The 23,713-nt window shown below is 48.7% G+C and overlaps 2 protein-coding genes across 4 annotated transcripts in view; one reads left to right on the top strand and one right to left on the bottom strand.

Moving 5' to 3' along the window:
- The first annotated feature begins 7,444 nt into the window (after window positions 1–7,444).
- On the top strand, window positions 7,445–20,350 carry NDUFAF3 (NADH:ubiquinone oxidoreductase complex assembly factor 3). 2 transcript variants are annotated; one of them, XM_075321485.1, is made up of 6 exons: window positions 7,445–7,515; window positions 8,373–8,484; window positions 10,307–10,499; window positions 12,127–12,193; window positions 14,102–14,202; window positions 19,469–20,350. In XM_075321485.1, exons 2-6 carry the CDS (start codon window positions 8,393–8,395, stop codon window positions 19,547–19,549), a joined length of 534 nt encoding a protein of 177 aa, XP_075177600.1. In that variant the 5' UTR covers window positions 7,445–7,515; window positions 8,373–8,392; the 3' UTR covers window positions 19,550–20,350. The 2 variants fall into 2 exon arrangements, with proteins under 2 accessions (XP_075177600.1, XP_075177599.1); XM_075321484.1 differs by having other exon boundaries at window positions 7,456–7,568.
- The window catches only part of IMPDH2 (inosine monophosphate dehydrogenase 2), a 64,455-nt gene continuing 60,469 nt past the window's right edge, over window positions 19,728–23,713 (bottom strand). For both annotated transcript variants that reach the window (XM_075321482.1, XM_075321483.1), the window contains one exon: window positions 19,728–19,949. In XM_075321482.1, coding sequence (XP_075177597.1) covers window positions 19,928–19,949 — 22 coding nt within the window. In that variant the 3' untranslated portion in view covers window positions 19,728–19,927. The remainder of the gene's footprint in view (window positions 19,950–23,713) is intronic.

The following is a 23,713-nucleotide window of genomic DNA, read 5'->3' as shown; positions in this document are numbered from 1 at the left end:
ATAATACAGGATAAGATAGATACAATGTCATCATGTATATGTGTAGAGAGGAGAGAAGACGGCCGTTGTTCTCCCTTTCTCTCTTCTCTCCTCCCTCCTTATATCTTCTCTTTCCCTTTTTTCCTTTCTTCTTTGGTCGGTTTACCCATCAGCTCTGCCAATTATAGTGTAATTTCACATTTGCACTGTAGTTTTCATTATTGGCGGATTTCCATTCATCAACCTTCTCTGACCCGTTATACATGATGACATTGTATCTATCTTATCCTGTATTATGGTATCAGCATTGCTTGTTTCTAATTTGTATCATTGTTTCATCCCAATTGTACCAATGCATTGTATGTTACTGTCCTCTCACTCCTTGTGTGATATTGATTATTGTTATTTTTTTCATTGTATTTAGATAAGTCCAATCTGACGAAGGCTTAGGCCGAAACGTCAAATTGTATTTGAATTGGACACAAACCATATATGCAACTTTTTCAAAAAAAGGACTAATAAAGAATCATTTTGCATTACTATCCAGTGTGACTTTTTACTCTTATTGGGAGATTTAGTGTGCCGGGGTTATCCTCTAAATGTACTAATTTTTACCTCCTGAGCACCTATACACCAGTGTAGCAGAGCTTCCTCTTTTGTATCATCAGGGTATGACTGGCCCACCGGCGAACCGGGGGATCATCCAGTGGGCCCAAGAACTGGCACCTGCTGGCAGGGCCGCCATCAGGGCATTACTGCCCTTACTGATGGGGCCGGTGAAGACGGGGGCCCTGGCCCCCCTCTTCACAAAGGCCCCAGTCACAGCCGCACTACACATGACTAATTTGCATATGTGATGCACTTCATGAGCCTTGCATGCAAATCAGACATGTTACAGAACCAGGGGTAGTGGGGCAGAGTAGGGCGCCTCATCCCGAGGCCCATTGTATGTTCCTCATGCTGCAACCTTCTCACACTGCCGCAGGCAACGCAGAGCAACGGAGGTGGAGAGGATGCAGCAGCTGGCAGAGAAAGGAAAGCGCTCCATGAGCTGAAGACAGGAGTGGGACATCTGGGGGTGGTGGTGGGGGGCCTGCCGACCCCTGACCCTTCTTTACTTCTCCTGGATATGCGTCCATGGGCGTACATCCAGCTGAAATGCATTGCGGCGCTGAGATAATGTTGCACGACGTGGGAGTCGGCGAGGGTAAGTAAAATGTTTTTTTTTCTTTTTGCTGTGGATATATACCAGGAGGGGCCCAAGAGGCGGAAATATGTACGAGGAGGGGCCCAAGAGATGGACATATGTACCAGGAGAAGCCCAAGAGGCAGACATATATACCAGGAGGGTCCCAAGAAGCAGACATATGTTCCAGGAGTGGCCCAAAAGGCAGATATGTATACCAGGAGGGAGACGTATATACCAGAATGGGGGACATATATGCCAGGAGGAGGACATATATACCAGGAGGGGGACATGAATACCAGGAGGGGCCCAGGAAGGGGACATATATACCAATAAAGGTTCTAAATAAATCGGTATGGTGACATGTATACCAGAAGGGTAATATACATACCAGCAGGGGCCTAGGATGGGGACATATATACCAAGAGTGGGACATATATACCAGAAGAGGCACAGGATGGGAGATATATACCAGGAGAGGGATATATACACCAGGAGGGGCCCACGATGACTGACTGACCACCTCCCCCTGTATGACCCCTGTTCAACTGAACCCTGAATTACCTCTGACCAGTGACTATATCTCCACTACCTCTGTATCACTCCTGACTGACTGCGTCCCTCCCCCTGTATCACCCCTGACTGACTGCCGCCCCTCCCCCTGTGTCACCCATGACTGACTGCGTCCCCTCCCCCTGTAGCACCCCTGACTGACTGCCGCCCCTCCCCCTGTGTCACCCTGGCTACTTTGGTTTTCTTCCCCAACCACTAACAAAATGAGGCTTTTCATAAATAGTTATGGCCTTATTGCTGACAGAGAGTTTATGTATGGGGGTGTAAGGGAAAGATCTCTTTCGATTTCACGCCAATGTCGCACATAACTGATTTCGGGCCCCCACCACTTTTAGTATATACATTATGTGAATGTGCATACTATGTTTGCTGAAGAATTTCTACAATGGAAATCCACAGCAAATCAACAGCAGTAACATCCACGCAAATATTGTGCAGATATTGCTGCGTTTATTAGTACACAAATGGTTCATTCACCTTTACCACTGATCTCTTCCCTTGTGTTGCAAAGGATTATCCGCAGCATAAAGTGATATATTGTTTATGTCAAATCTGCAGCACCGTTCAATTTGTTTAGTGGTTAATACACATCAGGGGACATTTATTATTGAGTTTTCACCAAAAATGTGGGCGCCAGCTCTTTCTATAACATTAATGCACCACGCCAGCATTTTGGTTTTTTTTTGCTTTTAACCCAAAGTCTCTGCCACTGTCTTATACTCACTCTCTGGCATTGTCACCTTTTTTTTGAGCGCATCCTCTGACTGTCCGTAAGTCATAAGTTACTTCACAAGTGCTCAATACGAGGCTCTCATAGACTTATATTGAGGTGTGACCACTGGTTCCATGAAACACTGGATCAGCTGGCAGGTCACAAACTGCCGGAGACCGATAAGCTTGTCGGCACTAGATGGTGAAGATGCCAGAATGGGAGTATAAGAGTAGGGGCGGGCTGGGCAGGGGGGCATTTGCCCACAGGCCGTTCACTTCAGAACAGTTTAGGGCCATACACGCAGTCCCAGTTAAATCCCCGACAGCTGCAGCTTGTCTTATAGATTGGGATGCGGCCACAAGTGATTTAATAATGACATAGAGAGAAAATTTTGATATTTTAATCAGAATCTTGAGTGTGGCTTGCTCAAGGTGTACACCTCTCTCTAACCCTCCGTAGCAGAGTTTAGAAGACAGGAGCCATTGTAGGCGGGTATCGGGTCGCCATTACGTTGCGCCAGTGTGGCTGCTGTAGTAAGTCTACATATCAGTACATTTATTGAGCACTGCTGTTGCCAGTCAGCATCTGGTTCAGCAGAGCTAAGGATATGTTATAAATGTTGCTGGAGTGGAGGAAGGAAGAGGAAATAATGACTGCTGGGAGGGGAAGAGGAAATAATGACTGTTGGTAGGGCGAGAGGTAGTAATGACTGCTGAGGGGGGAGAGGAGATAATGACTGTTGTGGGGAGTGGGAGAAGAAATAATGATTGCTGGGAGGGAGAAGAGGAGATAATGATTGCTGGGAGGGAGAAGAGGAGATAATGACTGCTGAGAGGGGAGAGGAAATAATGACTGCTGGGGGAGGGTCAGAGAAGATAATAACTGCTGGTGTGAGGATATAATGACTGCTGAGGGAGGAGAGGAGATAATAACTGGTGGGGAGGAAATAATGACTGCTGGGTGGAGGAATAGAGAAGATAATGACTGCTGGTGGGAGACAGAGAGGAAATAATGACTGCTGGTGGGGAGGGGGAGAGGAGATAATGACTGCTGGGAGTGGAGAGGAGATAATGACTGCTGGGGGGAGGAGAGGAAATGAATGCTGTGGGGATTGGAGATAATGACTGCTGGGGGGATTGGAGATAATGACTGCTGGGAGGAGGAGAGGAGATAATGACCGTTGGGGGAGGGGGATAGGAGATAATGACTGCTGGGGATTGGAAGAGGAGATAATGACTGCTGGGGAAGGGAAGAGGAGATAATGACTGCTGGGGAGAGGGGGAGAGAAGATAATGAATGCTGGGGGATGTGGGAGAGGTGCTAATGACTGCTGGAGGAAGTAGGAAAGGAGATAATTACTTCTGGGGGGAGGGGGAGAGGAGATAATGACTGTTGGAAGGGTGAAGAGGAGATAATGACTGCTGGGGAGAGGAAATGACTGCTGGGGAGGGGCAGAGAAGATAATGACTGCTGTGGGAGGATATAATGACTGCTGGGGGGAGAGGTGATAATGACTGCTGGGGGAGGGGGAGAGGAGATAATGACTGATGGGGAGAGGGAGTAGATAATGAGTGCTGGAAGGAGAGGAGATGATGACTGCTGGGGGAGGAAATAATGACTGCTGGGTGGAGGGGTAGAGAAGATAATGACTGCTGGTGGGGAGGGGGAGAGAAGATAATGACTGCTGGTGGGGAAGGGGGAGGAGATAATGACTGCTGGTTGGTAGGGGGAGAGGAGATAATGACTGCTGGGGGGAGAGAAGGTAATGACTGCTGGGGAGAGGGGGAGAGGAGATAATGACTGCTGGGGAGAGGAAATGACTGCTGGGGAGGGGCAGAGAAGATAATGACTGCTGTGGGAGGATATAATGACTGCTGGGGGAGAGGTGATAATGACTGCTGGGGGAGGGGGAGAGGAGATAATGACTGATGGGGAGAGGGAGTAGATAATGAGTGCTGGAAGGAGAGGAGATGATGACTGCTGGGGGAGGAAATAATGACTGCTGGGTGGAGGGGTAGAGTAGATAATGACTGCTGGTGGGGAGAGGGGGAGGACATAATGACTGCTGGTGGGGAGAGGGGGAGGACATAATGACTGCTGGTGGGGAGGGGGGGGGAGGAGATATTGACTGCTGGTGGGGAGGGGGAGAGGAGATAATGACTGATGGAGAGAGGGAGTAGATAATGAGTGCTGGAAGGAGAGGAGATGATGACTGCTGGGGGAGGAAATAATGACTGCTGGGTGGAGGAGTAGAGAAGATAATGACTGCTGGTGGGGAGGGGGAGAGGAGATAATGACTGCTGGTGGGGAGAGGGGGAGGACATAATGACTGCTGGTGGGGAGAGGGGGAGGACATAATGACTGCTGGTGGGGAGGGGGGGAGGAGAAAATGACTGCTGGGGGAGAGAAAGTAATGACTGCTGGGAGGAGGGGGAGAGGAGATAATGACTTCTGGGGGAGGGGGAGAGGAGATAATGACTGATGGGGAGGGGGAGGAGATAATAACTGCTGGGGGGAGAGAAGGTAATGACTGCTGGGGAGAGGGGGAGAGGAGATAATGACTGCTGGGGAGAGGAAATGACTGCTGGGGAGGGGCAGAGAAGATAATGACTGCTGTGGGAGGATATAATGACTGCTGGGGGGAGAGGTGATAATGACTGCTGGGGGAGGGGGAGAGGAGATAATGACTGATGGGGAGAGGGAGTAGATAATGAGTGCTGGAAGGAGAGGAGATGATGACTGCTGGGGGAGGAAATAATGACTGCTGGGTGGAGGGGTAGAGAAGATAATGACTGCTGGTGGGGAGGGGGAGAGGAGATAATGACTGCTGGTGGGGAGAGGGGGAGGACATAATGACTGCTGGTGGGGAGAGGAGGAGGACATAATGACTGCTGGTGGGGAGGGGGGGGAGGAGATATTGACTGCTGGTGGGGAGGGGGAGAGGAGATAATGACTGATGGGGAGAGGGAGTAGATAATGAGTGCTGGAAGGAGAGGAGATGATGACTGCTGGGGGAGGAAATAATGACTGCTGGGTGGAGGGGTAGAGTAGATAATGACTGCTGGTGGGGAGAGGGGGAGGACATAATGACTGCTGGTGGGGAGAGGGGGAGGACATAATGACTGCTGGTGGGGAGGGGGGGAGGAGATAATGACTGCTGGGGGAAAGAAAGTAATGACTGCTGGGAGGAGGGGGAGAGGAGATAATGACTGCTAGGGGAGGGGGAGAGGAGATAATGACTGATGGGGAGGGGGAGGAGATAACGAGTACTGGAGGGAGAGGAGATAATGACTGCTGGGGGAGGGGTAGAGAAGATAATGACTGCTGGTTGGTAGGGGGAGAGGAGATAATGACTGCTGGGGGGAGAGAAGGTAATGACTGCTGGGGAGAGGGGGAGAGGAGATAATGACTGTTGATTAACAAAAATTAATCACAAATGGTTTACTTATTAACAGTATAGCAGAAAAAGGCTGTCATTTTTATCAAATGGGTTGTTAGCAAGGAAACCTTGGACGCACATGTGCTATACGCATCAAGTGCTACAAGAATGAACTGCGCCAGTCATGGACCGGTGTATTGTGCTTGCCCCCTAGGCTAACATTTGCCAGCCAGCCCCTGTATAAGAGTAAGGTCAGGGATCTTAAGGGGGTGTTACATGCAGCGATATCGCTGGTGAAAGCAGCCCCCGTCATTTGTGCGTCACGGGCAAATCGCTACCTGTGGCGCACAACATTGTTAGGAGCCGTCACACGTACTTACCTGTCTAGCGACGTCGCTGTGGCCTGCGAACCGCCTCCTTTCTAAGGGGGTGGTTCATGCGGCATCACAGCAGCGTCACTAAGCGGCCGGCCAATAGAAGCGGAGGGGCGGCGATAAGCGGGACATAACATCCCGCCCACCTCCTTCCTTCCTTCCTCCCTCATTCCCGGCGGCCGCAGGTAAGCTGCAGTTCGTCGTTCCCGAGGTGTCACACATAGCAATGTGTGCTGCCTCGAGAACGATGGACAACCTGCGTCCTCAACAATCAACGATTTTTTTAAAAAGGAACGACGTGTCAACGATGGATGATAAGGTGAGTATTTTCCATAGTTAACGGCTGTTCCTTGCTGTCACACGCAACGACATCGCTAACGATGCCGGATGTGCGTCACAGAATCTGTGGCGATATATCGTTAGATAGGTCGCTGCGTGTGACGGGGCCTTTAGGGGAGAAAATAAGAACCCTCCACTCCAGCGGTAAAAGAAAAATCCCTGGAGAAGGGCTTTAATACGTCTACCTTGTATTTTAACTTGATATTAGTATGTTCTGCCACGCAGTTGACGGTCTATTTATTTCTATGTAGCTACATAGTGGGACCCAAGAATGATTTTCTCTAGTGGGTCCAGGGTACTCCAGTCTGACACGGCATATTATACTGGCAAACATGAAGAAAACCAATCACAACCACCACAGCAATGAGCATCGGGACGTCTTCAGCCCAAAGTGTACTTCGTCTCACCACATGGTGGCAGCAGGGAGCGCCTGGACATATTCAGCCCAGTCTGTACTAATTCTCGCCACGTGGTGACAATGAGCGTCGGAATTCTTCAGCCCAGCCTGTACTAATTCTCGCCACATGGTGGCAGCAGTGAGCGCCCGGACGTCTTCAGTACAGCCTGACCGGATGGCAGCAGTAATCCCAGGACGTCTTCAGCACAACTTTTTATATATAACCACAGAGTGGCAGTAGAGAGCGACAGGTCGTCTTCAGCAAAACATGTACATCTCACCACAGGGTGGCAGCAGTGAGAGCCCGGAGGTCTTCCTTACGGCTTGTTTTACATATAACCACAGTGTGGCAGTAGTGAGCAGCAGCACGTATTCAGCGTCACTTATTCTATTTCTAACCTCATGGTGGCAGTAATGAGCGTTGGGATGTCTTCAGCACTGCCTGTCCTAGTCTCACCACAGGGTGGCAACAGGGAGCGTCTCACTGCTCCTCTCTATGGTCAGTGTCCTGTCTTGGCGGCCATGTTGTGTGTACAAGGACACTCAGTGTGCCGGATTCTGGTCATGTTCCTCTAGGTAAGAGGACAACAACTCCCATCAGACAAGTTTCCTCTGCTCTCTCCTCTGAGGTGCGTGCATTCTGCAGTATGGGTGACTCTCCACAGGGCGGTCACTTAACATTTCCCATTAGATTGTCAGCTCTGCGACTTGTGAGAAGCTGAACCATGTCATTATGGGATGTAGCTGATCAAATACACACACACTTACTATGAGCTGCTGTAGGTGCCTATTATTCGGTCAGGGGTTGAATAGTTTTGCAATGTTTGGTCATTGGGGTATGTGCATGTAATGATGCTGCGTTTCTGTGCGGCACCTTCTCAGGGTCTCATGGGTCGGGGGTTTCCTCAGCACATTCCACCTGCTGGACCACAAAGCATGAGGATATAAGAACCTGGAGGCCTCAGCAGCCCCCATTGCTATGACAACCCATCAACACTCTGCAGTTATGGGGTGGTGCGCCCCCAGGATCTTTATACATATGGATACCTTGACAGTAGCATTTAAGGGGTTAAGCTGGAGTGATTGACGCTCTGGTTACAGATGTCGGGCGTACAACGCAGCCGTCTCCGGATCTCGGTCCATGCGTCGGCACCTGATGCACCACATAGTATCACAGGGGTAGTCCAGGACTAGTAATGAGGGTCCCAGAAGCAGCACCTCTCCAGATTGTCTGGTATTACAGTTTAGCTTGCCCTCTCTATTCACAATGAGCTGCAGAACCAGACTCGACCAATGCACAAGAGTGGCGCTGTTTCTTTTTATTCGTAGGGGGGGCTGTAAATCTACTACAGCTTCTCGTTGCTGCCCGTGACATGGAGGGATCCAGTGGTCACCAGTGGTAATTGTATGCTTTTGTGATTCTATTTTTCCAGGGTTGTGTCCAGTTGACTCCATGGCACCGTTAGTTTCGTTAGGTCTTCCTCTGCTGCGGCAGACGGCTCCGCGGTTGGTGAAGTGTGGGCCGGCCATTGCTGCGCACGCATGGTAAGGCCTGTGCTGTCCTTCATGTTACAGCAAACTACTTGTATGAGGGTCACACACGCTGGGCTTCATCTCTGCTGTCCTTAACAACGATCCAAAACTCATCTGCAGCTGCTGATATGGGAGATGCCCCCCTCTGTCACCCCATCCGTCCCCCACACTAACATACAGTGCTGGCCAAAAGTATTGGCACCCCTGCAATTCTGTCAGATAATACTCAGTTTCTTCCTGAGAATGATTGCAATCACAAATTCTTTGGTATTATCTTCATTTATTTTGCTTGCAATGAAAAAAAACACAAAAGAGAATGAAATTAAAATCAAATTATTGATCATTTCACACAAAACTCCAAAAATGGGCCAGACAAAAGTATTAGCACCCTTAGCCTAATACTTGGTTGCACAACCTTTAGCCAAAATAACTGTGAACAACCGCTTCCGGTAACCATCAATGAGTTTCTTACAATGCTCTTCTGGAATTTTAGACCATTCTTCTTTGGCAAACTGCTCCAGGTCCCTGAGATTTGAAGGTGCCTTCTCCAAACTGCCATTTTGAGATCTCTCCACAGGTGTTCTATGGGGTTCAGGTCTGGACTCATTGCTGGCCACTTTAGTAGTCTCCAGTGCTTTCTCTCAAACCATTTTCTAGTGCTTTTTGAAGTGTGTTTTGGGTCATTGTCCTGCTTGAAGACCCATGAGCTCTGAGGGAGACCCAGCTTTCTCACACTGGGCCTTACATTATGCTGCAAAATTTGTTGGTAGTCTTCAGACTTCATAATGCCATGCACACGGTCAAGCAGTCCAGTGCCAGAGGCAGCAAAGCAACCCCAAAACAGGGAACCTCCGCCATGTTTGACTGTAGGGACCGTGTTCTTTTCTTTGAATGTCTTTTTTTTTCCCTGTAAACTCTGTTGATGGCTTTTCCCAAAAAGCTCTACTTTTGTCTCATCTGACCAGAGAACATTCTTCCAAAACATTTTAAGCTTTCTCAGGTACGTTTTGGCAAACTCCAGCCTGGCTTTTTTATGTCTCGGGGTAAGAAGTGGGGTCTTCCTGGGTATCCTACCATACAGTCCCTTTTCATTCAGACGCCGACTGATAGTACGGGTTAACACTGTTGTACCCTCGGACTGTAGGGCAGCTTGAAATTGGTTGGATATTAGTCGAGGTTCTTTATCCACCATCCGCACAATCTTGCGTTGAAATCTCTCGTCAATTTTTCTTTTCCTTCCACATCTAGGGAGGTTATCCACAGTGCCATGGGCTTTACACTTCTTGATGACACTGCGCACCGTAGACACAGGAACTTTCAGGTCTTTGGAGATGGACTTGTAGCCTTGAGATTGCTCATGCTTCCCCACAATTTGGATTCTCAAGTCCTCAGACAGTTCTTTGGTCTTCTTTCTTTTCTCCATGCTCAATGTGGTGCACACAAAGACACAGGACAGAGGTTGAGTCAACTTTAATCCATGTCACCTGCTGCAAGTGTGACTTAGTTATTGCCAACACCTGTTAGGTGCCACAGGTAAGTTACAGGCGCTGTTATTACACAAATTAGAGAAGCATCACATGATTTTTCAAACAGTGCCAATACTTTTGTCCACCGCTTTTTATGTTTGGTGTGGAATTATATCCAATTTGACTTTGACAATTTTTTTTATTTTTTTTCATTGAAGACAAATTAAATGAAGATAATACCAAAGAGTTTGGGATTGCAATCATTTTCAAGAAGAAACTGAGTATTATCTGACAGAATTGCAGGGGTGCCAATACTTTTGGCCAGCACTGTAAATAAGTGCCAATGGATTAAAAATATTTTTTCGTAGGCAACAGAGTAGATCCCACCGCCTATCACCAACTGGAGACGAACTCTATGAGAAGACCACTATGACGCGTATCGAGAGAGACTCCGCAGAGATGATGTTCATTGAGAGTTACAGCTCCCTAGGCTTCATCATCAATGGAGACCGAGTTGTGGGGCCCTGCGCTGTCCTGCCCAAGAGCATCCTGCAGTGGAACGTGAGTGATGTTACCATGTGTACATGAAGTGTGACTCAATTTTGTGTCGGCCTTATTGGGCTGACACTTTGTCCGGTATTGATCAGTTTTCAGCAGTCTCATTATCATCACATACAGGTTTATAATGATTGTTTCCCTGAAAATAAGCCCAGCATAAATTTTCAGGATTTTTAAAATTTGCTTCAAAAATAAGCCCTAGTTACAGCATACATGCAATTAGAATACAGCAGAACAGATACAGTAGACCCTTCATCAAGGAAAGCAGACACCCCTAGAAGAATCACATTCAAATGACCCCACAATAATGGTTGGCTAGTGCCGATCTCTCTAGCACAGATCTGGTAATACCGCTGGCAGCACTCTACTCCCAAGCCAAAGAGATGTGGCTACTCCTGGTCACCAGGGGGAGCCAACTGCTACACTTCAGTGGAATGGCAGGGGCTCTGGCTGTGATTGATGCTGGTCTGTATGTGAGAGCCCATCCACTATCACCATTTTGCCAACAATTGTTTTGGGTCTAAGGGCGTCTGGTGAGTGTGATTCTTTTTTTTTTTTTTTTTTTTTTTTGGGGTGGGGGTCTGCTTTCTTTGATGAAGAATCTACTGTATCTTGCCTGCTGTACTCTGTTTACCATTTTTCGTTCACCATAACAAAAATTCAGCAAGCAGACAGGTGCTTTAGAGAGACAAAAAGTATTCTCCCATCTTTCAGAGCAAGAAATAATATAATACCCTATCTTATTTTGGGGGGAAGCACGGTGACTCTTCTATATACAGTAGATAACACAGAAGCCACCATTCACAATAGGTGATGTCACAGCTCACCTCCTCCTGATAACATTTCTATATATAGTAGATAACGAAGGATCCACCTTTTACAATAGGTGCTGTTACAGCTCACCTCCTCCTTCTCGTGTACAATGACTAATAACACAGAATCCACCATTCACAATAAGTGATGTCACAGCTCACCTCCTCCTGTACAATGACAGAACATTTCTATATACAGTAGATAACGAAGGATCCACCTTTTACAATAGGTGCTGTTACAGCTCACCTCCTCCTGTACAATGACTGAGAACACCTCCATATACAGTAGATAACACAGGATCTACCATTCACAATAGGTGATGTCACAGCTCACCTCCTCCTGTACAATGACTGAGAACACCTCCATATACAGTAGATAACACAGGATAATATTCACTTATATAGTGCCATTAATTCCACAGAGCTTTATATACATAAACAACACTGTTCCCCTCTGGGCTCAATCTAAATTTCATATCAGTATGTATTTGGAGTCTACCATTCACAATAGGTGATGTCACAGCTCACCTCCTTCTCCTCCTGTACAATGACTGATAACACCCAATAACACACCATCCACCGTTCACTATTGCTGTCTGTGGTCATGTGGTTGCCATAAAGCAAGTCTGAATGCTGATAACAGAAAGAAGCTGTCAAGATGGCTGCTCCAGAACTTTATAATTTTAATATAAGGCGTAAGAAAGTTAGTGTTTGTTTTTTTTGTTTTTTTTTTGTTTTTCCTTTTTTCATATTAAAAAAATAAATCAGAATAGAATCAATATTCTGTGGTTGATGGTCTCAATCTGTTCTGTGTCTAGGTGGCTTCCTATAAGGACATCTCGGTGGAGAGCTTATCCTTGTTTCATCTCCTGGTTCCCAAAATAGGTGAGGGCGGTTGGTATTTTGAACAGCGCCACTGCATGGGCTCCACAATGTATTGCAGCTCGGCTCCATTCATGTATATGCTAATTATACTCTTTTCTTAAAGGGAACCTGTCATCAGATTTTTACCTATTAAACTAAAAGCATCCCCTTCTGCGGCTCCTGGGCTGCATTCTATGAAGGTTCATCTTGTTCCCGGACTCCCCTTCCAGACCCCAAAAATAACTTTATAAAACTTGGCCCTTAGGTATGCTAATTACCTTGGTTCGACAGATGGGCGGGCTAATTTTCTCCTCCTGTCCCCCCTCCTGCCGCTGATCGACGTCCTCCTTCATCCTCCTCGTCGCATTTTCAAATCTCGCGCCTGTGCAGTCATATCCGCTCGCGCAGGCGCAGTTCGCTCTGCCGTATCACGGGCAGAGCAGAAAACAGCTGTCTTTGCTCGCGCCGGTGAGCTAAATGCGCAGGCGCGAGATTATGGGCAGGTACAAGCATGACGCTGGTGAGGTCAGCGCTGTGCATGACCTCACCAGCGCCATGCTCGTACCCGCCCATAATTCCGCGCCTGTGCATTTAGCTCACCGTCGCGAGCTAGGGCTGCTCTGCCCGCGATATGGCAGAGCCAACTGCTCCTGCGCGAGCAGACCTAACTGCACAGGCGCAAAATTTAAAAATGCAACCAGGAGGATGACAGAGGGCGTCATCCGTCAATCAAGGAAGGAGGCGGCAGGAGGGGGGGGCAGGAGCAGAAAATGAGCCCGCCCATCTGGCCAACCAAGGTAATTAGCATACCTAAGGGCCAAGTGTTATAAAGTTATTTTTGGGGTCTGGAAGGGGAGTCAGGGCCAAGGTGCACCTTCATAGGATGCAGCCCAGGAGCCGCAGAAGGGGATTCCTTTAGTTTAATAGGTAAAAATCTGATGACAGGTTCCCTTTAATCCCATACAAACTCTCTCACCTTGACACACACCTTCCATCTACTCTGTGTATAAATAATAATAATTAATAATAATTTTATTCATTTATATAGCGCTATTAATTCCACAGCGCTTTACATACATTGGCATCTGCAGTAACATTTCTTTTATCCGGCATCCAATAGTCCAGAATTTAACGTTTTCTACACTAAAGGGTGCTTTACACGCTGCGACATAGCTAGCGATGTCGAGCGCGATAGCACCCGCCCCCGTCGTTCGTCCGACATTTGGTGCTCGCTGCCGTAACGAACATTATCACTACGGCAGCGTCACACGAACATACCTGGCAGCGACGTCGCTGTGACCGCCGAACAATCCCTCCTTCGAGGGGGAGGTGCGTTCGGCGTCATAGCGACATCACTGCGGCGTCACAAAATGGCCGTCTAATAGAAGCGGAGGGGCGGAGATGAGCGGGACGTAACATCCCGCCCACCTCCTTCCTTCCGCATTGCCGGTGGACGCAGGTAAGGAGATTTTCGTCGCTCTTGCGGTGTCACACACAGCGATGTGTGCTGCCGCAGGAGCGACAAACAACATCGTACCTGCAGCAGCAATATTAAGGAAAGGAGCGACGTTTCAACAATCACCATTTTTGAACGATTTTGCGCTCGTTGATCATCGCTCATTGGTGTCACACGCTGCGATGTCGCTACCGGCGCCGGATGTGCGTCACTAATGACGTGACCTCGACGATATATCGGTAGCGATATCTCAGCGTGTAAAGCACCCTTTAGTTCCTGTCAGTAAAGCCAAAAAAAATCTGGACTCTCTGAAATCTGTGTAAACACTGACGGGGAATACACTTCGTCAGTGACCGTTTCATAATCCTGAATAGTGTAAGCTGCCTGTCAATGCTGGATTAAAGGAACTTCACTTTTCTAGTCAACCTTTTATGTATACTTTGATGTCCAACTCTTTTCATCCTTTGTGGTAGAAATCCTAGTGCTGGGCACAGGAGACCGTGTGCAAAGATTAGATCCCGCCATCGCCAGATTTATGAGACAGAAAGGAGTGGCCGTAGAAGTTCAAGACACGGTGAGTAACAAGAGCATGGGGATAATTATGGGGTTGTCCAGGATTGGAGAAACAGCGCCACCCCTGACCTGGAGTTCTATCTGGTATTGCAACTTGGCTCCTTTTTAAAGGGAACCTGTCAGGCGCAATATGCACCCAGGACCACGAGCAGTTCTGAGTGTATATTGCTAATCCCTGTCTAAATGTCCCAGAATCTAGTAGCATAGATAAAAGATCTTTAGAAACACTTTTTCTAAAGATCTCTATCTTATGCTAAAGGGTGAGGGGACTAGTCCTAAGGGCGTTATATCCCCCAAATAGTCCGCCCTAGAAACTAGTCCCAAGTGCGTTAAATCCCCCAAATAGTCCGCCCTAGAAACTAGTCCCAAGGGCGTTATATCCCCCAAATAGTCCGCCCTAGAAACTAGTTCCAAGTGCGTTAAATCCCCCAAATAGTCCGCCCTAGAGACTAGTCCCAAGGGCGTTATATCCCCCAAATAGTCCGCCCTAGAAACTAGTCCCAAGTGCGTTAAATCCCCCAAATAGTCCGCCCTAGAAACTAGTCCCAAGTGCGTTAAATCCCCCAAATAGTCCGCCCTAGAAACTAGTCCCAAGTGCGTTAAATCCCCCAAATAGTCCGCCCTAGAGACTAGTCCCAAGGGCGTTATATCCCCCAAATAGTCCGCCCTAGAAACTAGTCCCAAGTGCGTTAAATCCCCCAAATAGTCCGCCCTAGAGACTAGTCCCAAGTGCGTTATATCCCCCAAATAGTCTGCCCTCTTAGCATGTTTGCACACCCACAGGAGTGTACCTTACATGCTATATAATTCCTCATCACCAGCGGTGACTGCGCTTCTGAATGCCAGGGACTTCCAGTCACACGCAAGGAGACCTTTCTGAAGCCGGGACGCATAGCCCTGGCTTCATACTGCGCATGACCAGAAGTCTCTGGCATTCAGAAGTGCGGTCACCGCTGGTGATGCTGAATTGAATAGCATGTAAGGTACACTCCTGTGGGTGTGCTAACATGCTAAGAGGGCAGACTAGTCGGGGGATATAACGTCCTTGGGACTAGTTCCTGCGTTCATTAGAATAAGATAGAAGATATTTAGAAAAAGTATTTCTAAAGATCTCTTTATCTATGCTAGTGTATACAGGGACGGTTAGGGGTACTTCTTACACAGCGAGATCGCTGCTGAGTCACGATTTTTGTGACGCAGCAGTGACCTCATTAGCAATCGTGCTGTGTGTGACACTGAGCAGCGATCTGGCCCCTGCTGTGAGATCGCTGCTCGTTACACACAGTGCTGGTTCATTTTTTGGACGTTGTTCTCCCACTGTGAAGCACACATCGCTGTGTGTGACAGTGAGAGAGCAACAATCTGAATGTGCAGGGAGCCGGCGTCTGGCAGCCTGCGGTAAGCTGTAACCAAGGTAAATATCGGGTAACCAAGCGAAGCCCTTTACTTGGTTACCCGATATTTACCTTGGTTACTAGCGTCCGCCGCTCTCATGCTGTCAGCGCCGGCTCCCTGCTCAAGTAGCCGGAGTACACATCGGGTAAACAAAGCGGTTTGCTTATTAACCCGATGTGTACTCTGGCTAGTAGTGCAGGGAGCCAGCGCTAAGCGGTGTGCGCTGGTAACCAAGGTAAATATCGGGTAACCAAGCGCTTAGTTACCCGAGATTTACCTTAGTTACCAAGTGCAGCATCGCTTCCACGCGTGGGGGCTGGTCACTGGTGAGATCTGCCTGATTGACAGCTCACCAGCGACCATGTAGCGACGCACTAGCGAACCTGACCAGGTCAGATCGCTGGTGGGATCGCTGGGGCGTCGCTAAAGTGTGACGGTACACTTAGGCAGGAGTTGGCAATATGCACCCAGAACTACTCGTGGTTCTGGGTGCATATTGTACCTGACAGGTTTCTTTTAATTTTCTAATTTTGTACTTAATGTACCCTAGGAAAAATGAGTGTCCCCACTGCAATACTCCTGTAGGGATATGTCCATGTAGCAACAAGGAAAGTTCCATTGTCCACTTTTCAACTTGTGACTGTTTTGAATAATTATCTGTTGTACAGATCTGAAATATGCCACTTGTGGCTTGTTTAAAGGGATCCCAAACACCTGAGAATGCGCTCGCATTTCTTATGTGTTCTTGGGCATGTGCAATGACCCGGGGTGTATACCTGTCTGTTTCTTTAGCACACTGTGCCAGCCTAGGAAGGAAGTATTGTTTTGATTTCAAGAGAGGACAGTCAAGAGGGAGGACCTCAGTCGCCCAGTGTTTGGGGCCGGGTTTTTCTGGGTTGACACGACGCCCCCAGGAGCGTAGCTGTGCAACCGCATATATTTCTCCTTTCGCAATGAAAAATGGTAAAGTCTTTACAACAAATATGCAATGTTTAGACTTAGAAAATTCTAAATGTATATTGGACATTGCTAGAGCATTTAAAGGGCTTCTTCTTAGCACAGAATGACTGATCAAATCAAGTACAGGCACTTGGTGCATCGTGGCACAGTCAAACATTTAAATACACCTTTTACTTCTGCTTGTTTTCCCTCAATCCCCACCTTCTTATGGTCTTTGACAGCTCTGGCTTCATGGAGCCAGAGAAAGGGGGAGATGGATGGAAAGATGGCACGGTGGCTCAGTGGTTAGCACTGCAGCCTTGCAGCGCTGGGGTCCTGGGTTCTAGTCCCACTAAGGACACCATCTGCAAGGAGCTTGTATGTTCTCCCCGTGTTTGCGTGGGTTTCCTCCGGGTACTCCAGTTTCCTCCCACACTCCAAAAAACATACTGATAGGGAATTTAGATTGTGAGCCCCAATGGGGACAGTGTTGCCAATGTATGTAAAGTGCTTTGGAATTAATAGCGCTATATAAATGAATAAATATTATTAAAGGTGTATTTAAAATGATTAGCCGCCATGATGCGCCGAGCGCTTGTACTTGGTTTGAACAGACATTTTGTGCCGACAGATCCATTTCACCCCTTATATTGAATTGTGAAGCTTACTGTCACATCCGCAGCTGGGCATGTTCTGCTGCAGCTACTCTATCGCTCTGTGTGAACATACCCTAAAGAGTTAGGGCTAATAAGATCCTATTCATACAGTGCCGATCATCCCTCTACTCTTCCAACATGACTCATTAAGAGGTAATGAGGGTATTGGGATAAAAAATACCAAAATATTTCAGTTCAAAGAAGATAGAAACATTCGTTTTAATACTTTTTTGGACTATGAAGTTAATATTACATTAGCTTTTGAATATTTTTATCTTCATTTGAAATATTTAGGGATTTTTGTATTAAAGGGAACCTGTCACCAGAAATTTCGCCCAAAAGCTAAAAGATTCCCCCTCTGCAGCTCCTGGGCTGCATTCTAGAAAGGTCCGTTATTATTGTGCCCCCTGTGAGACCAAAATAAAGGCTTTATAAAGTGGTACCTTTTTGTATTCAGATAGTGTAAATGTGACACGGGGCGGGCTTTCTGGTGTCCGTTATTCTCTCCCCTGGTCCTGTATGCCGCCCCCATCGCTCCTTTCCATAGCTGATGCACCGCCCACTGCTCCAGCCATCCCCGCGCATGCCCAGTGCCAGTCTCACGGGACTGAGCAGTGTGACCGCTGGTGACGTGTGCGCAGGCAAGTGATTATGGGCGGGGCTGTGATTGTTATCAGCAAGTACCCGCCCATAATCTCGTGAGCGCGCAAACCTCACCAGCGGTCAGACACACTGTGCTCAGGGTAGATGCTAGACTGTATGGGCTGCTTCCAGGGATGACGTCCCTTTTGTCACGTGATAGTATTTTGAACACGCCCCCTATCACGTGACAAAAGGGACGTCATCCCTGGAAGCAGCCCATACAGTCTAGCACTACCCTGAGCACAGTCTGTCTGACCGCTGGTGAGGTTTGCGCGCTCACGAGATTATAGGCGGGTACTTGCTGATAACAATCACAGCTCCGCCCATAATCACTTGCCTGCGCACACGTCACCAGCGGTCACACTGCTCAGTCCCGTGAGACTGGCACTGGGCATGCGCGGGGATGGCTGGAGCAGTGGGCGGTGCATCAGCTATGGAAAGGAGCGATGGGGGCGGCATACAGGACCAGGGGGGCAGAATAACGGACGCCAGACAGCCCACCCCTGTGTCACATTTACACTATCTGAATACAAAAAGGTACCACTTTATAAAGCCTTTATTTTGGTCTCACATGGGGCACAATAATAACAGGGACCTTTCTAGAATGCAGCCCAGCAGCTGCAGAGGGGGAATCTTTTAGGTTTTGGGCGAAATTTCTGCTAACAGGTTCCCTTTAACCTGGACAGGGAGGATTTTGTACCCCGAGGCACGAACATCACTTTGCTGGAGGGGAGATGGCTGCCTTTTTGTTTTTCCCTTGGGCTGAAAATACGTTCTTGTAAATTTAACCTAAGTACCATATAGGTGGAGAACAGACCCCACCCAAAGCAATGTAGATCAGTGCTTTATAATGACTTTCCACATGGACCAGGAGTGTGAGGAGGGTGCAGGGATTTGCTCCATTCACTAATCTGGCCCCGTACACAAAACAGCCTAATGCTTGGGAACCGTAGGCAGATCCTGCACCCGTCAACTATGCAGAGGAGCACACTGTGACAGTCACATGTACACAAACGTCAGCGCTTGTCTTGACCTCAGGCTATGTGATAACATTGCGGCAGAAGGCAGTGTTTGATTTGATAGTCGTTGCCACAACATGTGAACAGGCAGACTTCACACAATCGCTGACGTTTTCAGACATTATTGGATCCATCCGCAGTGTGCGGTGGCTCAGTGGTTAGCACTGCAGTCTTGTGGTGGCTCAGTGGTTAGCACTGCAGTCTTGCAGCTCTGGGGTCCTGGGTTCAAATCTCATCAAGGACACCATCTGCAAGGAGTTTTATGTTCTCCCCGTGTTTGCGTGGGTTTCCTCCGGGTTCTCCAGTTTCCTCCCGTACTCCAAAAACATACAGATAAGGGACCTTAGATTGTGAGCCCCAATGGGGACAGTGATGATGCATGTAAAGCGCTGTTTTTAAATTAATGTCACTCTATAAGTGAATAAATATTATTCTTTGAATATGCTTTTCTGCTAAATATTGGCTTGTACTAGCTTGGGCCACTTAACTACATGGAAATGACTTCATGGAAAGATGTGCACTACTGTACAATGTGAATGTGTTGTGAGCTGCAGCCCACCTTTCTGCTTATATTGCTCTTCTACCATTTACATGCCTGTTATTTTTTCTTTACCAGGCCAATGCTTGTGCCACATTTAACTTTCTGACCAGTGAGCGACGAGTCACCGCAGCCGCCTTGATCCCAGTATCAGATTAGATCACACCTGACTTTACATCTGGATACTCCGCAGAGGACGCTCCTTGCAGATCATTTATAGGGATTGATCAATAAGATTTAAAGAGCTTTCATTATCATCATTGAGTCTTTTTTTACCCCAAATGCTGTGTTTTAGCACAGACTAAATCTCACTGCAGGTTCAATAGTGAAACGCAGAAGATTTTCATTTTTTATTGCAAAATCTCCAGAGGCAGTGAGGAGAACAATGAACAGTATTTCCCAACTATCCAGAATCCTTTGTTGTGGAGACGGGAGAATGGGAACAAGGCAGCTGCTGGCGTGCGACTCTCCACGCTGACGACATGCAATGCAGGCAGAGGCTACATTCAGTGCTGTGGACGGTGGGGACGGACGATGTTAGAAGAGTCTCTTCTCGTATCTGGAAGAAAAATAAAAATAAAAAATAATAAAAAAAAAAATAAATAAATAAATTTGAAAAACAGTTCAAGCAAGTTGCAGTGTCAGGATCCAGGGCTATTCCAGGTCATACGCTGTCAGCCATAGAGAAGAAACAGAGCTTGTGCCATCAGTTTATGGAAGTTAAATGTTTATAGGCATGTTTTGGAGCACTTATCTTTAGCGGATGACATATTGCCAGGACTGGCGAAGAGGGAGGATCACTTCCACTCTTGCGAAGGGATATAATGTTTGTTTACCACCTTGGGTTTTCCTTTCTTTTGCACAATACGGTGCAGGCTGCTATGTAAAAAGTTATCTGGGAATAGAACATTGCAGCTCTGTAAGGCTTTGTGCGCACACTGCATTTTTCTTCGGCGCTCCATTGGGAGACCCAGACGATTGACGATTGGGTGTATAGCACTGCCTCCGGAGGCCACACAAAGCAATTACACTAAAAAGTGTAAGGCCCCTCCCCTTCTGGCTATACACCCCCAGTGGGATCACTGGCTCACCAGTTTTCTGCTTTGTGCGAAGGAGGTCAGACATCCACGCATAGCTCCACTGTTTAGTCAGCAGTAGCTGCTGACTATATCGGATGGAAGAAAAGAGGGCCCATATGGGGCCCCCAGCATGCTCCCTTCTTACCCCACTTGTGGTTTGTAAGGTTGAGGTACCCATTGCGGGTACGGAGGCTGGAGCCCACATGCTGTTTTCCTTCCCCATCCCCCTGAGGGGCTCTGAGGAAGTGGGATCTTACCGGCCACCAAGCCCTGAGGCCGGGCTCCATCCACAGACCCATAGAACCTGCTGGATGTGGAGCGGGAGTGCCGTTCAGGGACAAGGCCCTGCAACTTTCAGGTACTCTGTGTCCCCGTATGGCAGGCCACGCACACCCCAGGCTTGCTGGGTGTGCTAGTGCGCCGGGGACTGTAGCGCTGTGCGCTGGGCTTATAGTCCCCGCAGATTACTGGGGGACTTTATGTGTGTGGATCGCCGCGCCGACCGCCCCTGGAGCGGCGGCGCAGCTGCGACTTGTAGTGCGCCGGGGACGCGCCGACCGCGCTTTTACGGCGGCGGCGCTTCTAACTTTAGTCCCCGGTTTACTGCGGCCTAGCTCCGCTTCGTTAACGCCCCCCACCCTGTCAATCAGGGTAGGGGAGAGACGTTGTTCAATCGGCAGCGCCGAGGGCTGGAGCACGATTTACATGCTCCAGCCCTCTCACTGAGCACAGTAGGACACAGGCTTCGCGCTTTTTCTCTGTGCACGCCCTAGGCCCGCCCCCAGGCTTGCAGCTCCCCAGGACGCCGGCAGCCATTATACACATGCAGTCTGGCTGGAGAACGGACGCAGGCTCTGAGGGACTCAGGCTAGGGGTTTCTGGCGACCACACACCCGCGCTAAGCGGGCGGTAAGCAGCACATACGTGCGGCCCCACTAGTGCCACAGTGTTATATTTGTGACTGCCCTGTAAGGTCGCTTCTTGGCTGTACACCCTATATTGCTTTGAGGAGACAACAGCATGTCATCCGCAAAACGCAAGGGTGCCAAGGCACGGGCTGTATACACTGCTTGTACAGCATGTGGGGCTAATCTACCAGCAGGCTCCAACGACTCTCATTGTGTGCAATGTTCAGTCCCAGTGGCACTTCGTCAGCCAGAACCTATTGTGGTGGTAGCCCAGGCAGAGACGCCTGTGAACCCTACCCCGGTGACGGGGACAGAATTTGCAGTCTTTGCTGATAAAATGTCTGTGACTATGACAAAAATCCTGGAGACCTTGCAGTCCAGGCCAGTTGCTCAGACCATGGACACCGCTGTGTCTATGTTCCCCGGCCCCCCTCAGCTGGAATTAATCCGTAATTCAAGGGGGTCCCAGGCATCACAGGCTGAGGGCTCTGACTCCGATGACAGTCCCATGCCGCCTAAGCGAGCTCGCTGGGAGAGACCCTCCACGTCATCACGCGGATCAGGGTCTCAGCGAGAAGGGTCTCTATATGATGGCTCAGAGGTGGGTGATCAGGAGTCTTGTCCTGACGCCGCACTCAATTTGGATACGCCAGATGGTGACGCCATGGTAAATGACCTTATAGCGGCCATCAATAGGCTGTTGGATATTTCTCCCCCAGCCCCTTCTGCAGAGGAGGCAGCTGCACAGCAGGAGAAATTCCATTTCCTGTATCCCAAGCGTAAATTGAGTACTTTTCTGGACCACTCTGACTTCAGAGAATCCATCCAGAAACACAATACTTATCCGGGCAAGCGTTTTTTTCTAAACGCCTTAAGGATACACGTTATCCTTTTCCCCCTGACGTGGTCAAACGCTGGACCCAGTGTCCAAAAGTGGACCCTCCAATATCCAGACTTGCAGCTAGATCCATAGTTGCAGTGGAGGATGGGGCTTCACTTAAAGATGCCAATGACAGACAGATGGACCTTTGGTTGAAATCTGTCTATGAAGCTATTGGCGCGTCGTTTGCTCCAGCATTCGCGGCCGTGTGGGCGCTCCAAGCTATTTCAGCTGGTCTGGCACAGGTGGACTCTCTCATACGTCCAGCAGTGCCGCAAGTGGCGTCCCTAACTACGCAAATGTCTGCGTTTGCGACCTACGCTATCAATGCGGTACTGGACTCTACGAGCCGTACCTCAATGGCATCCGCCAACTCTGTAGTTTTGCGCAGAGCCTTGTGGTTAAAGGAATGGAAAGCAGATTCTGCTTCTAAAAAATGTTTAACCAGCTTGCCATTATCTGGAGACAGACTGTTTGGTGAGCAATTGGCGGAAATCATTAAACAGTCCAAAGGTAAGGACTCCTCCTTACCCCAGCCCAGATCAAGCAAACCTCCACAGAGGAAGTGGCAGTCAAAGTTTCGGTCCTTTCGAGGCTCGGGCAAGCCCCAATTCTCCTCGCCCAAAGGGACTCAGAAAGAGCAAAGGAGCTCTGATTCCTGGCGGGCTCACTCACGCCCCAAGAAAGCAACCGGAGGTACCGCTTCCAAGGCGGCTGCCTCATGACTTTCGGCCGCCTCCCTCCGCATCCTCGGTCGGTGGCAGGCTCTCCCGCTTTTGCGACATTTGGCTGCCACAGGTCAAAGACCGGTGGGTAACAGACATTTTGTCTCACGGGTACAGGATAGAGTTCAGTTCTCGTCCTCCGCCTCGGTTCTTCAGAACTTCCCCACATCCCGACCGAGCAGATGCCCTTCTGCAGGCGGTGAATTCTCTAAGAGCAGAAGGAGTGGTGGTCCCTGTTCCTCTTCAGGAACGAGGTCAAGGTTTTTACTCCAATCTCTTTGTGGTGCCAAAAAAGGACGGCTCATTCCGTCCTGTTCTGGACCTAAAACTGCTCAACAAGCATGTGAACGCCAGGCGGTTCCGGATGGAATCCCTCCGCTCAGTCATTGCCTCAATGTCTCAAGGAGATTTCCTAGCATCAATAGACATCAAGGATGCTTATCTCCACGTGCCGATTGCTACAGAGCACCAACGCTTTCTACGCTTCGTGATAGGAGACGACCATCTTCAGTTCGTAGCTCTGCCATTTGGTCTGGCGACAGCCCCACGGGTGTTCACCAAGATCATGGCGGCAGTGGTAGCAGTCTTGCACTCTCAGGGACACTCTGTGATCCCTTACTTGGACGATCTACTGGTCAAGGCACCCTCTCAAGAGGCATGCCAACTCAGCCTGAATGTTGCACTGGAGACTCTCCAGACGTTCGGGTGGATCATCAACTTCTCAAAGTCAA

This window comes from Anomaloglossus baeobatrachus, chromosome 8 (assembly GCF_048569485.1).
Source record: "Anomaloglossus baeobatrachus isolate aAnoBae1 chromosome 8, aAnoBae1.hap1, whole genome shotgun sequence".
Classification (NCBI taxonomy): Eukaryota; Metazoa; Chordata; class Amphibia; order Anura; family Aromobatidae; genus Anomaloglossus; species Anomaloglossus baeobatrachus.
Note: the sequence above shows the minus strand (reverse complement) of the source record. Positions and strands in the feature narration are given on the sequence as shown.

Excerpts from the sequence above, each read along its gene's own strand:
- NDUFAF3 (XM_075321485.1), top strand. The coding sequence starts at position 8,393 with ATGGCACCGTTAGTTTCGTTAGGTCTTCCTCTGCTGCGGCAGACGGCT. Across the intron at positions 8,485-10,306 it reads GCCATTGCTGCGCACGCATG|GCAACAGAGTAGATCCCACC; the intron begins GTAAGGCCTGTG and ends ATTTTTTCGTAG. Across the intron at positions 10,500-12,126 it reads AGAGCATCCTGCAGTGGAAC|GTGGCTTCCTATAAGGACAT; the intron begins GTGAGTGATGTT and ends TTCTGTGTCTAG.